General features: G+C 46.5%; 1 protein-coding gene across 4 annotated transcripts in view; it reads right to left on the bottom strand.

The window, feature by feature from the left end:
* Positions 1 to 476: 476 nt before the first annotated feature.
* Positions 477 to 19,341, bottom strand: part of CLUAP1 (clusterin associated protein 1) — a 71,758-nt gene continuing 52,893 nt past the window's right edge. For 2 of the 4 annotated variants that reach the window (XM_084295843.1, XM_084295841.1), the window contains 4 exons: positions 13,722 to 13,829; positions 4,421 to 4,476; positions 1,449 to 1,502; positions 477 to 929 (listed from right to left, as the gene is read on the bottom strand). In XM_084295843.1, coding sequence (XP_084151969.1) covers positions 774 to 929; positions 1,449 to 1,502; positions 4,421 to 4,476; positions 13,722 to 13,829 — 374 coding nt within the window. In that variant the 3' untranslated portion in view covers positions 477 to 773. The remainder of the gene's footprint in view (positions 930 to 1,448; positions 1,503 to 4,420; positions 4,477 to 13,721; positions 13,830 to 19,341) is intronic. The other 2 variants (XM_084295844.1, XM_084295842.1) reach the window with 1 other exon arrangement.

Genomic DNA, 19,341 nt, shown 5'->3' with positions numbered 1-19,341 from the left:
TACATGAAGAAAGGCAAGCAGAGGAACAAAAGGAAGCAACAGTGCCCAACTTCTGGCCATTTGAGTGCCTAAAGCTCAGTCTGCCCTAGAAGCACCAGTATAATTAAAGGACTAATTTCATATGGATTTAATTACAGCACAGTCTCACACAGTTGCTCTCAGGACACTCAAGCACGGTGCACTCAAGTCTGAGAACAATTCCCATTGACACAGCTGAAATGCTAAGAGATGCTGCATGGAAGGCAGGCCTTGAGGATCCCTTCACTAGTTTCCCAGTTTTAACTTCACTCCTTAGTTCTGCTGGCACTGCTCTTTGTAGAGACAAGCCCTTGATTAAGTAAAGGGTATGCTTAGGATAAACAGATTTAAGCCAGTTTTAAAATCAATTTAAATGTGTTCCCAGAGCAGCTTTTCATCCAGCTTTATTAAGCCAAAAAATCTGTTTGGACATAATAAAATGCAGGGAAATCAGGCACACAATGCTCACTGGAGTGAGACTTCTGGCACTGCAGCACATGAGGGCCAGTTCTAATGCAATTATGGAAATAACAGCACTCCACATTACTGTGATTCTCATTACGGATAAACTGCTCATACTTTGCGAGTCACAGGACTGGCAATCCAGGTTTAATTTTCAAGTTTAATGAACATTATTTACCAACTCCTGAATTCATGCTGACGAGCGCTTTTCAGATGGCAGGATATTAGTTCCTGGCCTGAATGCTCTCCAAAGTTTTTATTTCAAGGTGCCTCCTGGTCCTGCTGCTAGAGGGTCAGAAGTCGTTGTCGCTTTCCTCTAGAGGTTCTGGCTTCTTTGCTCGCTGACTGGATTTGCTTGGGGAGATTTCCATGCTGTCATCTTCCACATCCTCCTCCTCCTCTTCATCTTCATCATCATCCAGGTCAATCTCGCTATCCCCCGACTCCTCCTGCAGGGAAGCACACGGAGTCCATGACCAGTTCAGCTCTCGGGTGGCGAGGCACCTCTGCCAGCTCAGAAGTAAAGGCTGGTGCCTCTGGCTGACATCGAGCTGCTTCCTCCCCTACGCCTGGGGCCATGGGGACGGCCATTTATTTGTCTGGACTGCTACGGATCCAGACTTGGACTTGCCCTGGACAGCAGCAGATTCTGCCAGAGGTTTTGTTCTAGCCCACAGCTCCAGCTGCTGCCTTTTAGAATAACAATAGGCCAGAGCTCAGCTGCCTCTGGGAGCTAAATGCCCACACGGCTCCACCAGCAGCTCCCCGCCTTGCTAGACACTGCCTGCTCCAGTCGATTGACAACAAACATCCTTCCTCGCTTCATGGGGCTGACAAAAATGAACTTCCTGACTTCTCCTCAATCCGTGGTATTAAAGGCCTCGCAGAGTGTTTAATTTCAAAGTGGTACCTACTGTGAGACCGAAGAATCAAGGCCTAGTGGAAGAAAAACTGCAGAAGAAACCCACCTGTGCCTTGGCGATGATCTTGCGCTTGCCTGGCTGGGCTGGGGCAGATCTCCCCTTGGAGAACCAGAGCAGAAAGGAGAGGCAGAGCAGGAAAAAAAAAAAAAAAAGTACAAGAACGTAAAAGAAAAAAATAAAATAACCAGAATGGGAGCAGGAGGGAAGGTGGCAAAGGCAGGTACAGCTGGGGCATCACATGCCACATCTGAGAACTGGTTGTTATGCTGCAAAGGACACTGAGAATACAACCAAAGGGGGGGAAACTGAGTCTAAACTAGAAAGCACAAGTAGGTGCCCAGAGACCTGCTCACCAAAAGGAGCCATGCAGGTGGTTCTGCCTGAATCGTGTGCTGCAGGAAAGCAGCTGCCCTGTATGGGAGGGGAGCTAGAAGCAGGGAAAGGCAGAAGAGCTGCCTGGACTGGGTTCACGTCCCCATCCCACATGGGGCAGCAGTCACCTTCAGTTCGAGTGCTCACCTTGTCTTCCCAGACTCAAGGGCAGCTCTGCCAGGTGATGGGGTCGGTGACTGGACCCCAGTTGTGGTGTTGCAGGAGATGCCCTGCTCCACACACAGGAGAAACCCACAAGCAAAGGTGGGGTGCCCCGTGCAGGGGGTGCAGGCTCACTGGTACAGCTCAGGGGCTCATCGGATAGGAGAAGGGAAGGACAGGGGAGCCACACAAGCAAAGAAGTGCCAGAAGCCAGCTCCCGGGGAGGCTGCAGTCTGCTCTCTTCTCAAACCCAGAGCCTGATCAGCTCCTAACCAGCCTCACTAGCTTTGTTTCCTGACCTCAGACACAGAAGCCTGCAGAAGTCCCTAGCAAGCTTCTCAGCCCTGGTGCCTGCTGAGATGCAGAACTAAGAGGGCAGAGCCCTAAGACAACCAGCCTGGCTGCAGCTGAGGCAACGAGAGGCTTTCCTTTCCACACCTGATGTGCCAACAGGGAGACATGGGAGAAGACTGTGAGCAGGACGTGGTAAGAAATAACACAAGGGAAATCCAAAGGGCAGAGAATTACAGAGGATGGTTATTCATAGACAGAGCTGGCCATGACTTGGTAAAGAACAACCAGGCAGCACTGGGACTGAAGTCACAGCATCTTCACCTACAGCACTGGCACTCCTGACCCTACCCAGAACTGGGTCTGAGTGCCAAGGGCATACCTCACTCCCCAGAAAGCAACGAACAGCTCTCTACATCCATTCTGGCAGAAACAAACAGCAGAGCACAGCCTGTAAGCTGCTTTCCAGAGAAAAAAGCGAGGACAAACACGGTGAAGGCAGCTCGTCCCTCTCTGGCAGGGCACTTAACTCCCTTATCGCTATGGTGCCTCCGAGTCCCTGCAACGACCACTTAACAGTGGCATTTTTCCTTTTCTGAACCTACCTGCAGGAGAAATAGCCTGCCCAGAGCTCTGCACCGCTAAGCCAGCAGCATCAGACAACCATGGCAAATGGCTTTCGTATTTGGTGGCAAACATCAGGAGTTCCCACCTATCCTTACATCCCCCCAGCAGCTTCTCTCTCATTTTAAACTCTCCTTGGGACCCTGGGGCCTGGCGACCCACCACGGCTCACCGGAGGGCTCTGTGGCAGGCAGTGCTGGGGATTTGTCTGGGAGGACAGAGGTGCTGACCCTGCCTGTGCCCACGCTCCCAGAACTCACGTGTCACTGCAGGCACAGGCTGCTGTGCTCTGAGCCCACCAGAGCTCTGAGATGCAAAAGATGGCCCAAAGCCTCAGATGCCTGGGTCGCAGGGCCGAGCTCTGTACTCCTGTACCACCCAACATCTCTGCTCCAGTGCAGAGCTGTGGGCTAACTCACAGCTGACCACAAACCTCAGCTTCCTGCTCCAAGCCAGCGCTTTGCTGCTTCCCCAGGGCCTGGAGCCTAGCTTCTGTGAAGGGATTTCTGTAAGAGAGCGTTCTTTGTTTCAGAGAGGCTGAATTTCCATGCCACGAAGGCAGCACTGAGAGCCTGATAATGCCCCAGTGGCACAGGGATGCCTGAACTCCTGGCACGTCTCCTCATCCAGACAGGCAACACGGGGTGAGGTGTCTGCTGGATGGTGAGACAGAAAGGCTCCACGCTAGTAAATTAATAGCATGGGATCAAACGTGAGTTCACAGTCATCAGTTTTTAAGTGTTTGTCCCACTTCCTTACACAGTTTTGGCCTGTGCCAGCAAGCACCCTCCCAGACAAAGTTCCAGCATCACCTGGGGAACAGGACAGCCCCTCTGATCCCTGCTGGCAGCTTGGATACAGGCACCTTTTGGGGATGGCGGGGAGAGCTTACGGCATGGATGCAAGCCATATCAGAGCAGCTGGCTTCAGGGTCAGAGGCTCTGTCTTACTTCTTTGTACAAATGTAGCCACTTAAGAGTGCCCAGAGGCATAGAAAGATCACCCACGTGCCAAAGGCTGAGCGGAGCAGTCAGTAACTGCCTGCTGTACCAACCTGGGCGTGCCTGCCTAGCTACCATCAATTCACCAGGTCAGCCTCATCCAGATGCAAAGCCAGGAGACAGCTTCACCTGCAGGACCAATGCTTGAGATGCTGCGTGGTAGCACAGGTTGGTGAAAGGGCTCCAGGGAGCATGACTTCGAGCAAATTAGGGGACTCAGATCAACACATCTAATTCCTATTACGTTGCACTGATCCCTCCTCCCAGCCACCTGCCCCCACGGCTCAGCAAAACAGCATCACTGTACCCTGTGTGCTGCTATTGACATGCTCTGGGCTGAGGTGAAAGCACAGGGCAATGCGCAGGGACTCTAAGAGCAAAAGAACAACGGGAAAGTATGTGTGTGTGCAGATAAAGGGAGAGCAGCCAGCTGGAGGGAAAGAGGGGAAAAGCAGGCCTGTGGCATGAAGATTGAGCGGATATAAATCTGTTTCTCTAGCTAAGGAGAGGGCTGTCATTCTAAAGCACTGCGGAGAAGCCCTGCAGGTGCATGGGATGGTTACTTACTTCTTCCTCTGTGTCTCCACCTTGCATTGTTCCCACGATCCGCGTGCCAGTTCTTCCTGCAGAGCAAAGAGAGTCACCATAAAGCCAGCTCATGGTTAGCAGTAGCATGGAGGGGGAGCGATAGATGAAGTTCAGGGTTTCCTTTTAGAGAAGCAACCAAATGGCAGCGGGAGGATGAGATCCCAGCACATGTAAGGCCACCCCACTTGGTAAGCCTCAGAACTGGGAAGAAGCTGGAGAGGGTGAGGCTGACAGGGATTCCAGTCAAGACTGTACTCCCAGAGCTACCTGATACTGCTAGGCTACAGCATACAATAGGCTGAAGAAAAACACTAACTGGATGCCTGGTTAACAGCCCTGCTGTGGCCATCCCATTTCTCCATCTCGTGCCACCACTAGTTTTCGCTATGACAGACAGATACAGGATTTTTTCCAATCTAGAGAAGATCTTTTTTTTTAAGCATGAGAACAACACAACTTTAAAATGTATCCTGTAAACCTCCTTTGCACCTCCCCAAGTACAAAGTACCTTTTTGCAGGTTGATTTGGGCTAGTTATAGCAAACAGCTGGCTAACTCAGCCAGAAGCCACCAAACAACCCTTGCTGTGTCAAGACAGATAATTGAAAGGATCCTATATCTTCAAATAAAAACTATCAATCTGGTTGCTGACAACACAGGCAGTGGAGATGGAATTATAAGATGATTCCTGGACAGAGCTTTAGATTCTCAAGCTTTAGAGACTGATAGACATAGCCGTACTACATAAATTCAGAGGTGGTTGCAGCTGATGTCGTTAAATGACAATAAAATGACTTTTGCTCAGCCTACAAATGGGACCAAGAGTTTAACTGCAATTTTCTTCCATAGAAAATTCAGCATGAAGTGCTAGATAGGGATTTACTACCTCAAAGCAGAAAGCAGCAGAGAGTTCCTAAAATTTACTGGTAAGACAAAGCTGAGAGAGATCCCGAAGAGAACCAGACTATCAAACGAGCAGAGCAGATGAAATAGGACAGTTCAAAAACGCCAAGGAAAGAGCCTGGAGAATGCTAACAAAGTCTACAAGACGCTGCTTTTCCATCAGCAGATACAGGAAGGGCATCTTACTGGCATCCAACTGCGTACAGCTGGAGGAAGAAGAGGACCAGGTGCTGCCCTGACTTTGATGCCTACATGAGTTTAAGCTAGGAGGACCTCTTTGAACTAGTGCCTGTGGGATCAGCAGCATTAGACCCCGTGGCACAGCCCTGGGATGCTCACAGAAGACACCATGACATGCAGAGAGCCTGGAGCTTCAGGCTGTGCAATGTGCTGTAGTCTAAGCAGGAGAGAAGGCAGATTTTCCATGTTACCAGAAGAGCTTTTGTGACAGAGGCAGGAGCCTCATTTTACCGTTCCGATATTAAACCCCAAGTCTCTGCGTGTGGGAGCAAGAGAAGCGACAGATGGCCGCAGTGAATTTCCTTGCGTGCTGGAGGGGAGGCAGGAAACAGAGGCGTTGCCTGCACGCAACAGGGAGGGCTGGCAGGTACGGGGGTGTTTGGCACTTGAAACGTACTGGGTTCAATTTAGCTGGGCTCAGCTTGCCGCAGCATTAGTGCTGCACCACTCTGGCCACAGAGGCTCACGCAGCTTCCAAGCAGGTGAAAGCCTGTTATGTTTACTTACAGATAATGTGAATTCAGCTGGGACAGGCTGTACAAAGTGATAATTAGGTAAAATGCTAGTAATGAACAGACTGCAATTCACTGCACCTTTGGATTCAAATCTAATCTCAGTGCATCGCCATGGTTTACAGCCACTGAGCTATCAAAGATCAGGAGTGAATGTGCATCCATGATTTTATCCCGTGAGCATTTGCTATTTTTCCTCTGCGTGTGATGCCTGCCATTGTACTGCCCTGTGCAGCTGCCTACAATGGATCCCCAGGACCAGAGAGATTTACATCTTCTTACTCAGCAGTAGGTATATGCTAACCCTGTTCCTGACAACAAGAAGTGACACTTAACCCGAGAGGTTAGGACAAGCTGCCACGAGGGGAAGGCAGATTTGCAGCTGAGACATTTTGCCTCCAGTCTGGAGATCTACCTTCAGTCTTCCAATCTTAATGCAAATTTCCAGGGTGAGCTCCCTTCCCTCTGGCTTCCCCTCCTTGCACAGAAAATGAGGATAAATCTTTTCCCTGATCTTTCTGATTCGTGCACCCTTTGGGTTCTGCCCTCTTATGTGAGTGTAGCCCTTAGCAGAAGGCCATGATCTCAGCAGCGCCTTCCAGACACTGCTAAAATAAAATGATTTACCAAGCACACTACAGTTGCTGCTCATGCTTCTATTTCTCACACCACCCATGGAAAGGAAACTTGCTTGGAAGGAAGTCACTTGTCTCAACCCCACCATCTCGGACCTACAGCCCTCCTTCTCCACTAGGTCCAGTGGCCATAACACGGGCTGAAAGCACTTGAACGCCTGCAAGAACTTCCCTTTGATGGCGCAATAGGTGCAGCCAGAGATAGCTCTGTTGGGAGAAGATGATGAGATGGAGGGAAGGAACACTATTTCAAGTTAAGACAAACTCACTTCCATGAATTCCAAACCGCAGCCCCTTGTCGGTGTGTCCAAAAGCACCTGACTCTTCTGCCCCCAGCTACACGAGCACATCCAGCAGCTAGCCACATCAGCAAACCTAAAGACTTTGCAGACTTGTTTCTGAAGGATGGGAATTTACAGAGATCCACACAGAAATACACTAAGACCAGAAGAGCAGCTCTACTGGCTTCCCTCCTCCCCAGACGAGTTTCCTCTGAGCACTGCAGTCAGACCCAGCGGTTCCTGAAACAGCGCTGACTTTTCCCCTTCTGCTTGAGCTGAAGAGGCAAGGAAAAAGAGACTAACCTGATTCTCCAAAATCACTTTGAAGCGTTTGCAATTAGAACTCACATTTCTTCATTAGAAAGTATATTCACACTAGAAGCACAATCACAAGGATCCACAGCATGACATGGACACAAAGCCCCAGTCGGATTACAATTGCACATTGTGGTGTTCTCAAGGGAGGAATTTTAAACGTTCACGGAGAATCAGACCAGGTTGGCAGAGTCCTCTGAGGTGCTTTGAGAGCAGGTGCATTTGTGAAATTGTTCTCCTCAACTTCATACCTTATCAAACAGCGGGAGAAGTTGACTCCTGCCCGTGCACAGCCAAATGCCTTTCTGCAAGACCCATTCTTCATGCCTCAGCCTTCTCCCTCTGCCACCACCACAGTACGTGTAAAATCCAGACCCGCTCATCTCCTGCCTTTCACAGACTTTGGATCAAGGCCTGTTTGCGAACACATGCAACAAGAGGCCTGCAAACACCTGGCTTTGTGAAGAGCTGTCAGGAAGAGAGCAGTCTGACCAGGTCAGAAGGGAGTTTTGTTTCTGTTGCTGTGTATCTCCTGTTAACTGCCAAAGAATCAGAGGGGGATTTTCAGAGGAGCTCTGGGGTTACAGACAAGAATCATGAACCTTCAACAGAAGGGAAAAGTAAGAAGAGCTCAATGCCCAGCAGAGCTGGTGTCAAGGCTGCTGTTCGCCCCGACTCACCTGTTGTATATATATATATATATATATATTTATATGTGTGTGTGTGCACAGGTTTATTTCCTTTCAGTGCAAGCATAAAACTCTATTTTCTACTCTGAAACTATGAGATGTAGAATGCCTGCAAGCCTCCCTGAGTATTTGAGCTGCAGATTCCTGGTACCTTTGAGAGCTATTGGGACATTTGGAGGGACACTGACAGCTTCTTGAGTCTGTGGCTGAAGTCTGCATGTGCAGCAGACCCTTGGCAAATCCTTCTTAGTGACACTTTAGTTACCAAGCGTGGCATGACTCTGAACAAGACGTTTTCTTCTGTTCATTTCTTTCTTTCCAACAACACAAGCTCCAGTGCCTCTGACTGCAGCAGCAGGGAGATCCTGACTGCTACCTCTGAACACTGGGGGGAACAGTCAAGTGGGAGACCACATCCTACACTAAGCTGCATGCCAGGAAGAGGCAGCTGTCCCTATGGAAGAAGCTGAGATCAGGGATGGACTCACACAACAGAAGACAGATTAATTATTTAACATACATTTTTAAAAATCAGACAGGTGACATCCACAGGAACTCAATGTGAACAAGACATCAAACAAGGACCAGGCAGCTGTTGCACATTCATAATTGAATCCCTCAATTCCCCCTCATATTGATGGCATGCCTATGGTTCCTAGGCACTGAGGAGGCTAGAGGGAAGTAAAGCATCCTTGAAATTCAGTAGCAGAAGCCTGACCACAGTCATGAGCTGGGGAGAGAATTGCCACAAGAGGAGTCTGACCATTTCCTTATGTGAGAACAGATAAGGACTTCCTTGGTTTTCAGCTTGTGTGCTGTAAGGAGGGATTAGGAAACAGGACTGTGCAAGGCCTGGGAGGATTTCTTGCTGCTCTGTCAAAGCTCCCATTCTCCCTAAAGGACTGAAAACATGAGGGCTGATTCACCCACTGGAGCCTTGCCCCATGCCTGCTAGCTGGCTCCTATTTAATTATCGCCAACAAAAGCTTAAGAATAAAAGTAGGACACGGAGACTAACCATTATCATCTCAAAACACCGAATATCTGGCACAAAAGTATCATTGGCATGCTTCAGGCGTGCTGCTCTGTGCGCACTGCCTCCCTGAGGTTCATCTGTACGGGACCAGGGATCCACACGGGCCTGGCAGCACAGGCACAGCTGGCAATGGCAAACCAGCTCGTGTCCACGGGGACCTGGGGCCACGCTCCCTGCCTGTCCCCAAACTCATCTCTGGTTTGATTGCTGTCTACTTGGTTCCACTTCCTTCAGTGAGATGTAGCTGGCTTTCTTACTAAAACCCCTCTGTTCTCATCTGCTGTCCTCGCTACGTTAAGCTGCAGGTTTTCACAGGCTCACATTTTATCCCTTCCCTGGCAAGTAGTCATGCTAACCTGGCTGCCAGGACTTCATTACCACTTTGATCCTCTGGGGCTGTTCTGGAAAGGCAAGAGGCTCCAAGAGAGCTGTTCTCACTGTTTCAGTGTGGACTGATTGTTTAGAAAGTAAAATTCAGCATTTGATAAAGCTGCCTTACAATAAAGACCAAATGGAACTGGAATTGTAATCGTCTTGACAGCAGAACAGTCTCCGTAGTCCTAACAGGACAAAAATGCCCCTCAACATCAACATCACAAAAGGAAACATAAGAGACAGAACAACTGGTTAACTGGGTTTTGGGAGCTGAAAGATCCTGGCAGTGGGGAATAGAGGATAATTTACTATATGGGCACGGTCCCACTGTTTTGCAAGCACTAATCACTTCTGTTTCATTCAGTAGCGTTTCCACTGCCTACCTTGTTCCAAGCACAGCGTGTGCCAGTCTGCCATGGCTCACACAGTCAGCCAGTGCAGCCTCTGGGAAGAGGAAAGATCCTGAATTTGCTCATGATTCCACAAAGCCTTTCAGAACTCTGGATGAATGAGACTGAAAAGATGGATCTGCACATGCATCACTTCAAAACCTGCCACTTTTGGTAGCATGGGTAATAAAAAAAACCACTTCAGTTCAAGGGGAGACCAGACAGGTTCTTAGAATAAAACACCTACCAAGGGTTAGACCAAGTATGTGGAAACCAAACCCAGCTCAGGAAACCCTGATGGAGCTTGAACCAGTTTGAGAATGGGACAGAACCCAAGGGAGGTCCTTGCAATCATCCCCCCAGGTATGTTCTTTCAGGCAGTGCTGGAAACAGAAGACCAAGCCACATGGACCTTATGCCTGCCCTGGCACGGTACCTTCTACCTTCCCAGGATGAAGCTTTGCATATTTCTCTCCAACATCTATACCATCTGCATGTGAACAACCATGCTGCTGCAGAACACTGCTCTATGGCCTGATTCAGGGAAGAGCTTTGTCTGCATTGCAGATGGCTAAGACCTTGCAACACCGCAAGAATTTCTTTTTCTTTGGCTCTCTGACAAAACAGTCTTATTTCAAACATAAACACTAACTCACAGTTTGACCTCAGGAAAGTTCAAGCATTTGCTATTTTATTTGTGTAACAGCCTCACTTATCTATTCCCAGGCAGAACAAAAGTGGATGTGAATTTTTATTTACGCTTACAATGTTCAAATTAAAAGATGCAGATGATAAATAAATGTATTCTTTCACTTATAAAAGCAAATGATTAGTGACATGTGAATTTATTACAATAAGCCACATCAAGGAGAGGGCTTGCCTTTAGCTGTGTTGACAAAGCTGGCTGTAGTGCCACAAAGCCAACAAGCCAGCATCTGCCAGTTTGGTGCCCATCCTTCTAGACATTCATTCTTACCCCTGTGCCTGTTCTCTCCTTGTACAGAAGCACCTCCTGGCTTCGCTGTATCGGTGAATCAGAGCGTAAATACCTTGAACTCGATGGAGATACAGGCTCCATAGCCCATTTTAACCTCCTTCCTAGCCCGCCTATTCCTCTTTGTACATGGGGAGTAAGGATTTGATTTTCTCTCTGTACCACAGGAGCTGGCAGTCTGTCATGTCTCCCCTAGCCAACACTCTTTTCTGCTCCATGGGAGACTAAATCCTATACTTTCAAGTCTTTTAATTGGCTAAAAGAATAAAACCAGGAGCAATATTGTCAAAGCTGCATTTAGTTTGAATTTTACTGCATTTAGACAGACCTGCTGAAACAACTCGAGAAAGTGTGTTGATTTTCCTCATACCAAGTGGCCTAATAGGAGTGATTATGTCTCCCTATGAATCTTGCCTCTCTAATGACAAAGCACGCTAGAATATCTGCCCATCTATTACAGAGGGAGGAAGTCTCCTCTTACAATACTAATAACACGGAAATTAGAGATGTAAAACTGAATCACAGCAACTGCAAGAACTGACCACAGTGGACTACTTCTCCTTAGCAGAACAAATATGGCTCAGGAGCATCACTTGGTAAGAAGACACAGTACTTCAAAAGAAAGCAATGGGAAGCTCTTGAATTGAGCCAAGGAAAAATGGTAATTAATAAAAATTATGTTCTTATTATATGGTCTTAGTTATTAAATACATTTTAAATTCGAACTACCCATGCTGAAGTACACATATAGATTCTCTCTGCATTTAAGGATGAACAACCAGTGGATGCTCAAGCTCAATCTGTTAACGGAGCTGAAGAACCTGACATTAATCTCAGGTCCCGACGTTGTCTCCAGCACTTCAGTTTGCCAGGCTCACGCAGTCAAACACAACCTCACCACTGATGTGACCAAAGGGGCCAATTAACACAAAAAAGAGGCAGACTCAGGTTGCCCTCGAGGCTAGAACTGCTCCTCACTAAGTGTGCACTCTGGATAAGGCTGGACCTCCTGAAAGAAAGCTTGGCTGGTGTCTTGACTTAGTCCAAGCTTTTTTTCCCCTATGTTCTGTACCAAGAAGGAATCAGCAGGCCTCGGAGAGCTCACTTTACACCAGAGGCAGAGATATAGCGAGGCTGCGTTTCCTAAACAAACCATTTTGAAGCATCGCCAGCAGTATGCAGAGCCTGCTGTTAATCTCAGTGTAGATACAGCTAGAGCAACTAGGTGATTTGCCCAGGGTGATGAGAAGTAACCTCAGCAAGGCAGAAAAGCAAGCTGATAATTCTTCCCTTAGAAGTCTAAGGGTGTTTGTATCCATCTCTGCCAGCAGAGATTGCATGGAAGCACGGTAGGACTGAAGTGCTGAGTTACAGTGGGAGAATACAGCCTCACCCCTGGATGAACCATGGAAAAGGCATCTCAGGATCCATTTCAACATACAAGGAGTTGGTTCAGTAGTTCTGTTCATAGCAAGTGAGAGGCAAAAAGAGGACAGAGAGCTAAGGGAGACTTCCAAATTACAGAGACACTGAGTAAAGATTGGCATGGCCACTGGGTAGTCAGCAAACCACAATCAGAACATGCAAAAGCCAGAGGATAATCGTGTGTCAGAAGTAGTTTACTAAAGACTAGGATGAGACCTACAAGAGCAAAGAAGCCATCTAAGCAGGATGGCAGAGGAAATATCTCAGGGATTTCAACTGTTTTTTTTTTTAGGTTGGACAAGTTAAGGCTGAGTCTCCAGAAAATGCAATTAGCAATAAATTCATCCTAGGAAAAAAAAAAAAATACTTGCAACAAAATCTACAGCTTTTATAATAAAACTTCCTCCTCCTGAAGCTGATGTTAAAAGCTGACTAACTGCAGCCAGGACCTGTACCGCTGGGTTATGAGGGCATCACAGACAGTTACAGTCAGCTCTAAAGCTCTAAAAACTGAGTACAAACTTTTCTTTAAGAAACTGCACTGTAAAAATCATTAGTGAATATTAGGGTATCTGGTACTTTCAAGACTTTCAACTTTTCAAACTTCTCAACAGTTTTCAACTTTATGAAAAGTAGGGGAAATGAGGATAAAAATGCTGGATTTTTTTTTTTTTGTCTTGAGAACTTAAGCTTCTTGCTCTAGTCTCCATTAAAAAGGGGAGAGCATAACTCTGCTCAGAAAGAAAACACATTTGCAGTCTATACAAGTAACACGTTCCAGCAGAAGTAGTGGCACACGGTATTATCCACACTGGCACTTCATCCAGAGCCCAGAGAGGCTTTTGCTGATGGACAGAATCACTCACAGCTGACAAGAACGCCAGTGAGAAATAACCTGATTTTCTGCTTTCATTTTGCTTGACTGTAAACTGAGCAGAACATTTTTTTTTCCACCTAAGTGAAACACAGATCCTCAGACTGCTTCTGACCCAGAATCTATAGGAATCGGCAGCCAGGGGCTGAAGTTCCACTCTGCATGAACTGTGCCAGAAGCCGGGGGTCCTCCCCTGAATGAGGTAACTCAGGTGTGTCACACCCTTGACTGTGTCAGTGCAGGAGGCTTTACAGACCTACTAAATGTCCCATTTTGAAGATGACCCTACAGGAGATGATGTCTACACCTAGAAGAAAATAAATGCCTTGCAATGAGAAATCATATTTCTTTTCTAGGCTTTGCACAAAGCTGCTTCTGAATCTGCAAAGCAATACTAAGAAAGGATTTTTCTCACTTTTTTTTCCTTCAGTAAATCCTCCTTAATTCACTCCCCTGAAAGCACTGTATTTTCTCCAAAAGACACTGTCCTCTTACAGCTCGCTTGAATGGAGCAGTGTCAATATCCTTGAACAGGGTCTTTTATATTTAAGGTTACTCAGATGCTTTGAGCTTGTCCTTTTGAATCAAAGCAACTCAGGAAAGCTGAAGGTACCTTGCATTAGAGCCTCCATGGCCATGTGCCGCTTTATGATCTGCCCCTCTTCCACTTCACTATCAGAGCCTTCATCCTCTTGAATGTCTGCATCGGAATCATCATTATCTGGTTAAAACAAAAGCAGAAAATAAACATCATTAAAACAACCCGCAGCAGCCCATAATAGCAGCTAGACAGAAGAGCTGCTAACGCTCTCTACCTTTGTTCAAGTCCAAGATTAATTCAAAACGTGTTGGAAACAGGGCACTGTCTCTGCTGACAGGCACAGGGGAATAGCCAGCTTCCCCCGCCTCGCTAAGGAAGGCATCTTTCCACACGTAAGTGCCAAAGAAGTTGAGATGAGCAGAGTGCACAATATAAACAATTGTCTTGAGACCATCCCCAGGTCGTACTGTAAAGGCAATGTCCTGAATATGCTCTTTGGGTATGAGCCATATGTCCAGTCAGAAGGTGCTATTTCTGAAACTGATTTCAAAATAAAGATCTTTTAACAGCTTTTGGGAAGTGTGGGCTTATTACATCTTAGTCTTTTACTCTGCCGTAAGTAATATCCAAAAAAAAAAGTCCCCTTAGACTCTTTGCCTTTCACTTAGTCATAGGTTAGAAAAGCACAATGAGACATCTCCAGATAAATGAAAGTTGTTAGAGCTAAACCCAAGATGTCCAGAAAAACAGGAGTAGGAAAAGAGTCTGGAGTTCCCAAGATGCAGGAACTTCACATGTTTTCATAACCTGCCTTTGTTTCCTTCCTCCCACCCAAACTAAAGCCGAATCCCTGACAGCAATCCCCCAATCACCAAACTGCAATAAACCTAAAGGACTTGTCCTTCAGAGTGAAAGGGTGACAAAAACCTTCAAGCACATTGAAGCACCTGCAGTGGAAATGAGGGCAGGCCGTTCTCCAAGTCAGCCACATTGGTCCCATCTGAGCCCAACTTCAAGGTTCACGTGCAAGACCAACCAAACCAATTCTCCTCTCAGCCTCTTCAGAGGCAGTCCAGCTGGGTGCAGGAGGGTGCAGGAAGTTTGGAAGAGGCTTTGCTCCATTTAAGCCTCCTTCTACCCATGAGTTTTTTTCCCCTCTGTGCATGCAAGCCAACTTGTTCAAGCTCCTTGGCTCACGAAGACCAAGCTCTGCCTTACAGCTTCTGCCCACTTGTGATTGTTTAATCCCCTCCCCAGCTGGGTCTTCAGCTCCTGGCATCCGACAAATTCCTGTGTTTTATGCAGAGATGAGCCCCCCTGCAACAGCTGCTCCAGCAGCTCAGGGCTGATGCTCCAGCAAGAAGCGCTGCTGCGTGGTGGCCGGTCTGCAGGAGCTTAAGGAATCACGGGTGCTACGCCAAAGCCCTCGGGACTGCCCGAGCATAGCACCTGGCACAGCAACGAGAGTTGTCTGTTACTTGCAGAAAGCAGGCAATTCCTTCCCAGGTACACTTAATTACACACGTCTGAGGTCAAAATGGAAATAACTACTTTAATTATGATTAGTAACGAGCCGACATGTCTTTGCAATATTTAATTATCAGACAATATACAATATATTAGACTTTTTCTACCATAATCTTTTCCATTGCAGTATTAAGCTAATGACAAAACAACACGGGATATATTTGATACCCTGGTAAGACTATGAGGCTCCACGACCATTAGCTACAATTTCTGTTCGTGTTGCACCTTCTTCCTTGGCAAGTGATGGAATGACTGCTGTGGGAGCTGAAGACTGTTTCTGTTTCCCAATATTCAGGGAAGCCAGGTTTTGTTCAGGCAGACCCCTCTGGAAGACCCATGTGTAGCCTGAATGAAGGATTCAGATTTGTGCTGTTGAAGAGAGAGACTACCTCATCTGCCAGGGCTCTCACTGCTACTTCTGAAATGCTCTTTTTCATTTTGGACTTCTTTTTTGCCCCTTCTTTGAGCAAGGATTCCTCTCTTGCAGATTTTGTCACATGTGCTCCTCCTGTTCCGCAGCACCACCAGCCAGAGCGGAGGATGCTGCTGAGACCAGGTCAGATTCTTCCCCATTAGCACCTTTTTCTCACTCTCCTGAGCATGAGCCAACAGCTGAGACCTGGACTAATGGATCCAGTGCTCTCTGGTGGCAACCCAAAGTGACAAACCCAGTTAACACCACTTTGGGGACAGGACTCAGAGCCTTCACCCTGCAGAGGCACAGCGATGCGATTCCGCTCGGGGCAGGGGCACTGCTGTAACACACAGGGCTTTAATTTCACATTTCACTTCTCTGGAAACCATTTTTTAAACCATTGGTAGCAACAGACTCTCAGATACAACACGTAAAACACATTTCCCTTCAGACAGAACAATGGTAAGATGACAAGGAGCACAGAAAGGAACCTGCCATCATCCCTCTGCTGTCCGTAGAGGTGCCCTCTCCCCTAACCAGCCGTGCTGATGGCTTCATGCTCTCCTGAACCACGCGCACCCTGCTGCTGCCTGCAGCACATTCCAGCACTGTTCAGCCATTTCTGACCCATTTAAACTTGCAAAAACGGAAGATCAGCTCATCATATAATTCCCCACAGTATCTTTCTGCTGGAATTGGGACTGGCAGTAAGATCGCATGGCAAACAGTGCCTTGGGACAGAATTGATACCTACCATGGAGACAGAATCCGTGGCTGGAGGGCCTCAAGCTGCTGCTTCAGGAAAGAAAAAGGTTTAAACACAGCTTTTTTCTCTCCCATCCTCTTCTTTCACTCAGTTGCTCTGCTCCTCCTAATGCCCTCTATCTCACACTTACTTTTATCCCTCTCCCCCACTGACCCAGATGTTTTACCTCTCACCTGCCCGTGCTGGAGGTGCTCAGCATGGACACCACAGAGAGCCACTGGCACCCCCCAAAAAGCCTCAGCTCCACCTCTCCTCTTTCAAAGTGTGCTCTACCAGTCAAGCCAACAGCAGCTGAAAACCTAGCTTTTAATTACACCTTTAAAAATCCCGGATTACTTTCCAGTAAAAATGAAGAGAAAATCCATCAGGTGAATTACCGGCACGCAAACACAGATTGCTGTTCTTCCAGCTGAGCTAAGACCTTGAAACAAAGCTTGTTATGGGTTTTGGCAAGGGTCTGGACTTTCTTTGAACAGCCTGTCTGGAACTGTGCTGCACAGACCCCAACGTGAAGTTTTACCAGGCTGCTACAGTGAGCACACGCTGAAGGAACAGTAAGGTTGGAGCTGAAATACAAATTGTGAAAAACAACCTGTGCCTCTGAGCCTCCTGCCTACTGCCTGGACAGACACCGAGCACCCTTTTTACTTGAAGAAAAAAAAAAAAAAAAAATAATAATGCATTGCTCTAACCAAGCTTTCTGTGTTGGGTGGCTCAGTGGCTCCTAGCACCATGCTCTTCAGCCCACAGGGCTGTGGAGGGCCAAAATGCCAAGGGCACAGAGCGGAGCATGTTGCTAAAAATTATTTATATATGGTGAAAACCAGCTGAGCAGAGGTTTTATGGAAGGATGAAATGGCAAACTAGTCTAATGTTGTGTGATCTGACCTACCTAGAGCATTACAGGACTCCTCCGCCCTGTATTTCTCATTGTACCTGCCCAGGGTGTCCAGTTTCCAAAAAAACCATCCTGGATCCTCAAAAAAACGGTGACAATTCAAACTTTCACTTAACACACAGAAAGAAATCCTACAAGAGGTGACAACCACTAACTGTGTAATACTGCACAACAGAAATTACAGCACAACAGAAATGACAACGCCTCCATTCCGAGCACAATGGGAGAGTTTTTTATGGGGAAAATGTGGATTTCTCTCAGTATCAATATAAAGCAATGAGAATAATAAAGCACTCTACTTCCAATTCCCACATACTCGTACACGAAGTACAGAACACATTCTAATGTAGCTGGATTATGAGATTTGCATGGCTTTACATGAAGATGATTTAACTTTTAACAGTAAACTGCAACTCAGCAATCTATGTGCCCAAATTTAGGCTAATCCTGGCGGCTTACTGAAGCTTAAGGCTGGTATTTTAACACGCTCCTGTATTTTTACTACGGAAAGGTAATCAAAAGAAACACTCCATGAACTGCATTTGGCCCACTTCCTCACTGCTGGGATGTACTCTACTGCACAGAGAATATTGGCAAAATATCAGACCACCTGAGAGAATATACTGGGATTTGAAACTCTTGCCTTACATTTCAGTATTTCCACTTCATAAAGGTAGGCTTTAGTCAACTAAATTAGTTTCAATTAAACTAGTCCAGCCACAAAAAGTACATCCTGATTACAATTGAGAAACAGTGCTCTCAGAAGGCGTGTCATTTGTTCCAAAACACACCTGTTTCTAGAAAAAAAAAGGCAAGAGCAGATACCCGGACTGATAAAACTATATTTAAATGATTAAATTTGGGGTAATTTGCAAAGCTTGAAGGAAAAGCAGCATGATTTAATAACATACCAGTGATTTCATTACAGGTTTGTTAGTTTGCATAAATATTCAAGTAAACGTATCCAACTGTAAAATAAGAAGGTAGTGGGGTGAAGATAATGAGCACAAAGGGCATAGTTTATTGATAAAAAGAAGTAAATTTAGAATTAGATGTAAGTGTTGCTTTGCATGTTCTATTTCATAATAAAAATCCCTGCTTTGAAAACAGGCCCTGACTGCATGATTACCGTATTCAGGAAGACGTTGATTTTAGTGAAAAATGTCATGAGAAAACCAAGTGGGTAACCAACAGCCACTTGAGCCAAAATAAAATCCACTTAATAAATAGCATTAAATTTTAGAACAGGAAAAAATAAAAAATAAAAGGAGCGGATTAGGATTTTAACGTTACCAAGGGAGGAAAAATGTTCAGCTCCCACTTGAAAGGCCCAGTTCTACCAAAGCCACACTCATGTCTCACCAGCCTCAGAGAAACCAGTCATACAGTTCAGCCCGGACACTGATGTATTTGCAGCTCTGCAAATTTGAATGGAAATAAATGCTTTGATATATGCATTTCAGTAGGGAATATCCCAAATAGCACAAAACTGAGACCCTTTGTGTCATCTCAGAAAAAAGTCACGTTGGTCTACAAGCTCCCAAGCAAGGTCTGAGCCCCTATGGTCCTACCGACCTCAGCAGAAAGCATGGATGTTCAGACTTAACGTAGGAAAACTGAGCAATGCCATGCCCACAAACACCAAGCAGGTGTTGCAGTTAGGTCTAAGTGCACTTTCTCACCTCGTATCATTTTTAAAAGGTCTGTTGCTGCACTACCCGATCTCATGTCTTAAACAGTACAGATAACTAACCACTGCCCAGGGAACCTACAGGTCTCTGTCACTTGAAATCGTGAAGAATAAATCTCCATTCAAACTGGGATTCGTAGCCTTGGCACAGGAACGAGTAGCTATTTGGCCCATTTTACAGAGGGGTCGTACTCAGCCACCATAACAAGTTTCTGATGATCTCAGAGGCCAAGAATCCATCGCAGTACTATTAACCTAGAACATGAATTTGCGATTATTTAATGAGCAAAACACAAGACAATTGTGGACAAATTCCAAGCATCTCTTGCAAGATGGATGGGCTTAGCATGCTCCTGGTGAAGGTGCTGAGCATTAGCAATAGCAGCCAGGCACCCG

This window comes from Netta rufina, assembly GCF_964035555.1.
Source record: "Netta rufina genome assembly, chromosome: 15".
Taxonomy (NCBI): domain Eukaryota; kingdom Metazoa; phylum Chordata; class Aves; order Anseriformes; family Anatidae; genus Netta; species Netta rufina.
This window is presented reverse-complemented; position numbering and strand designations above follow the sequence as displayed.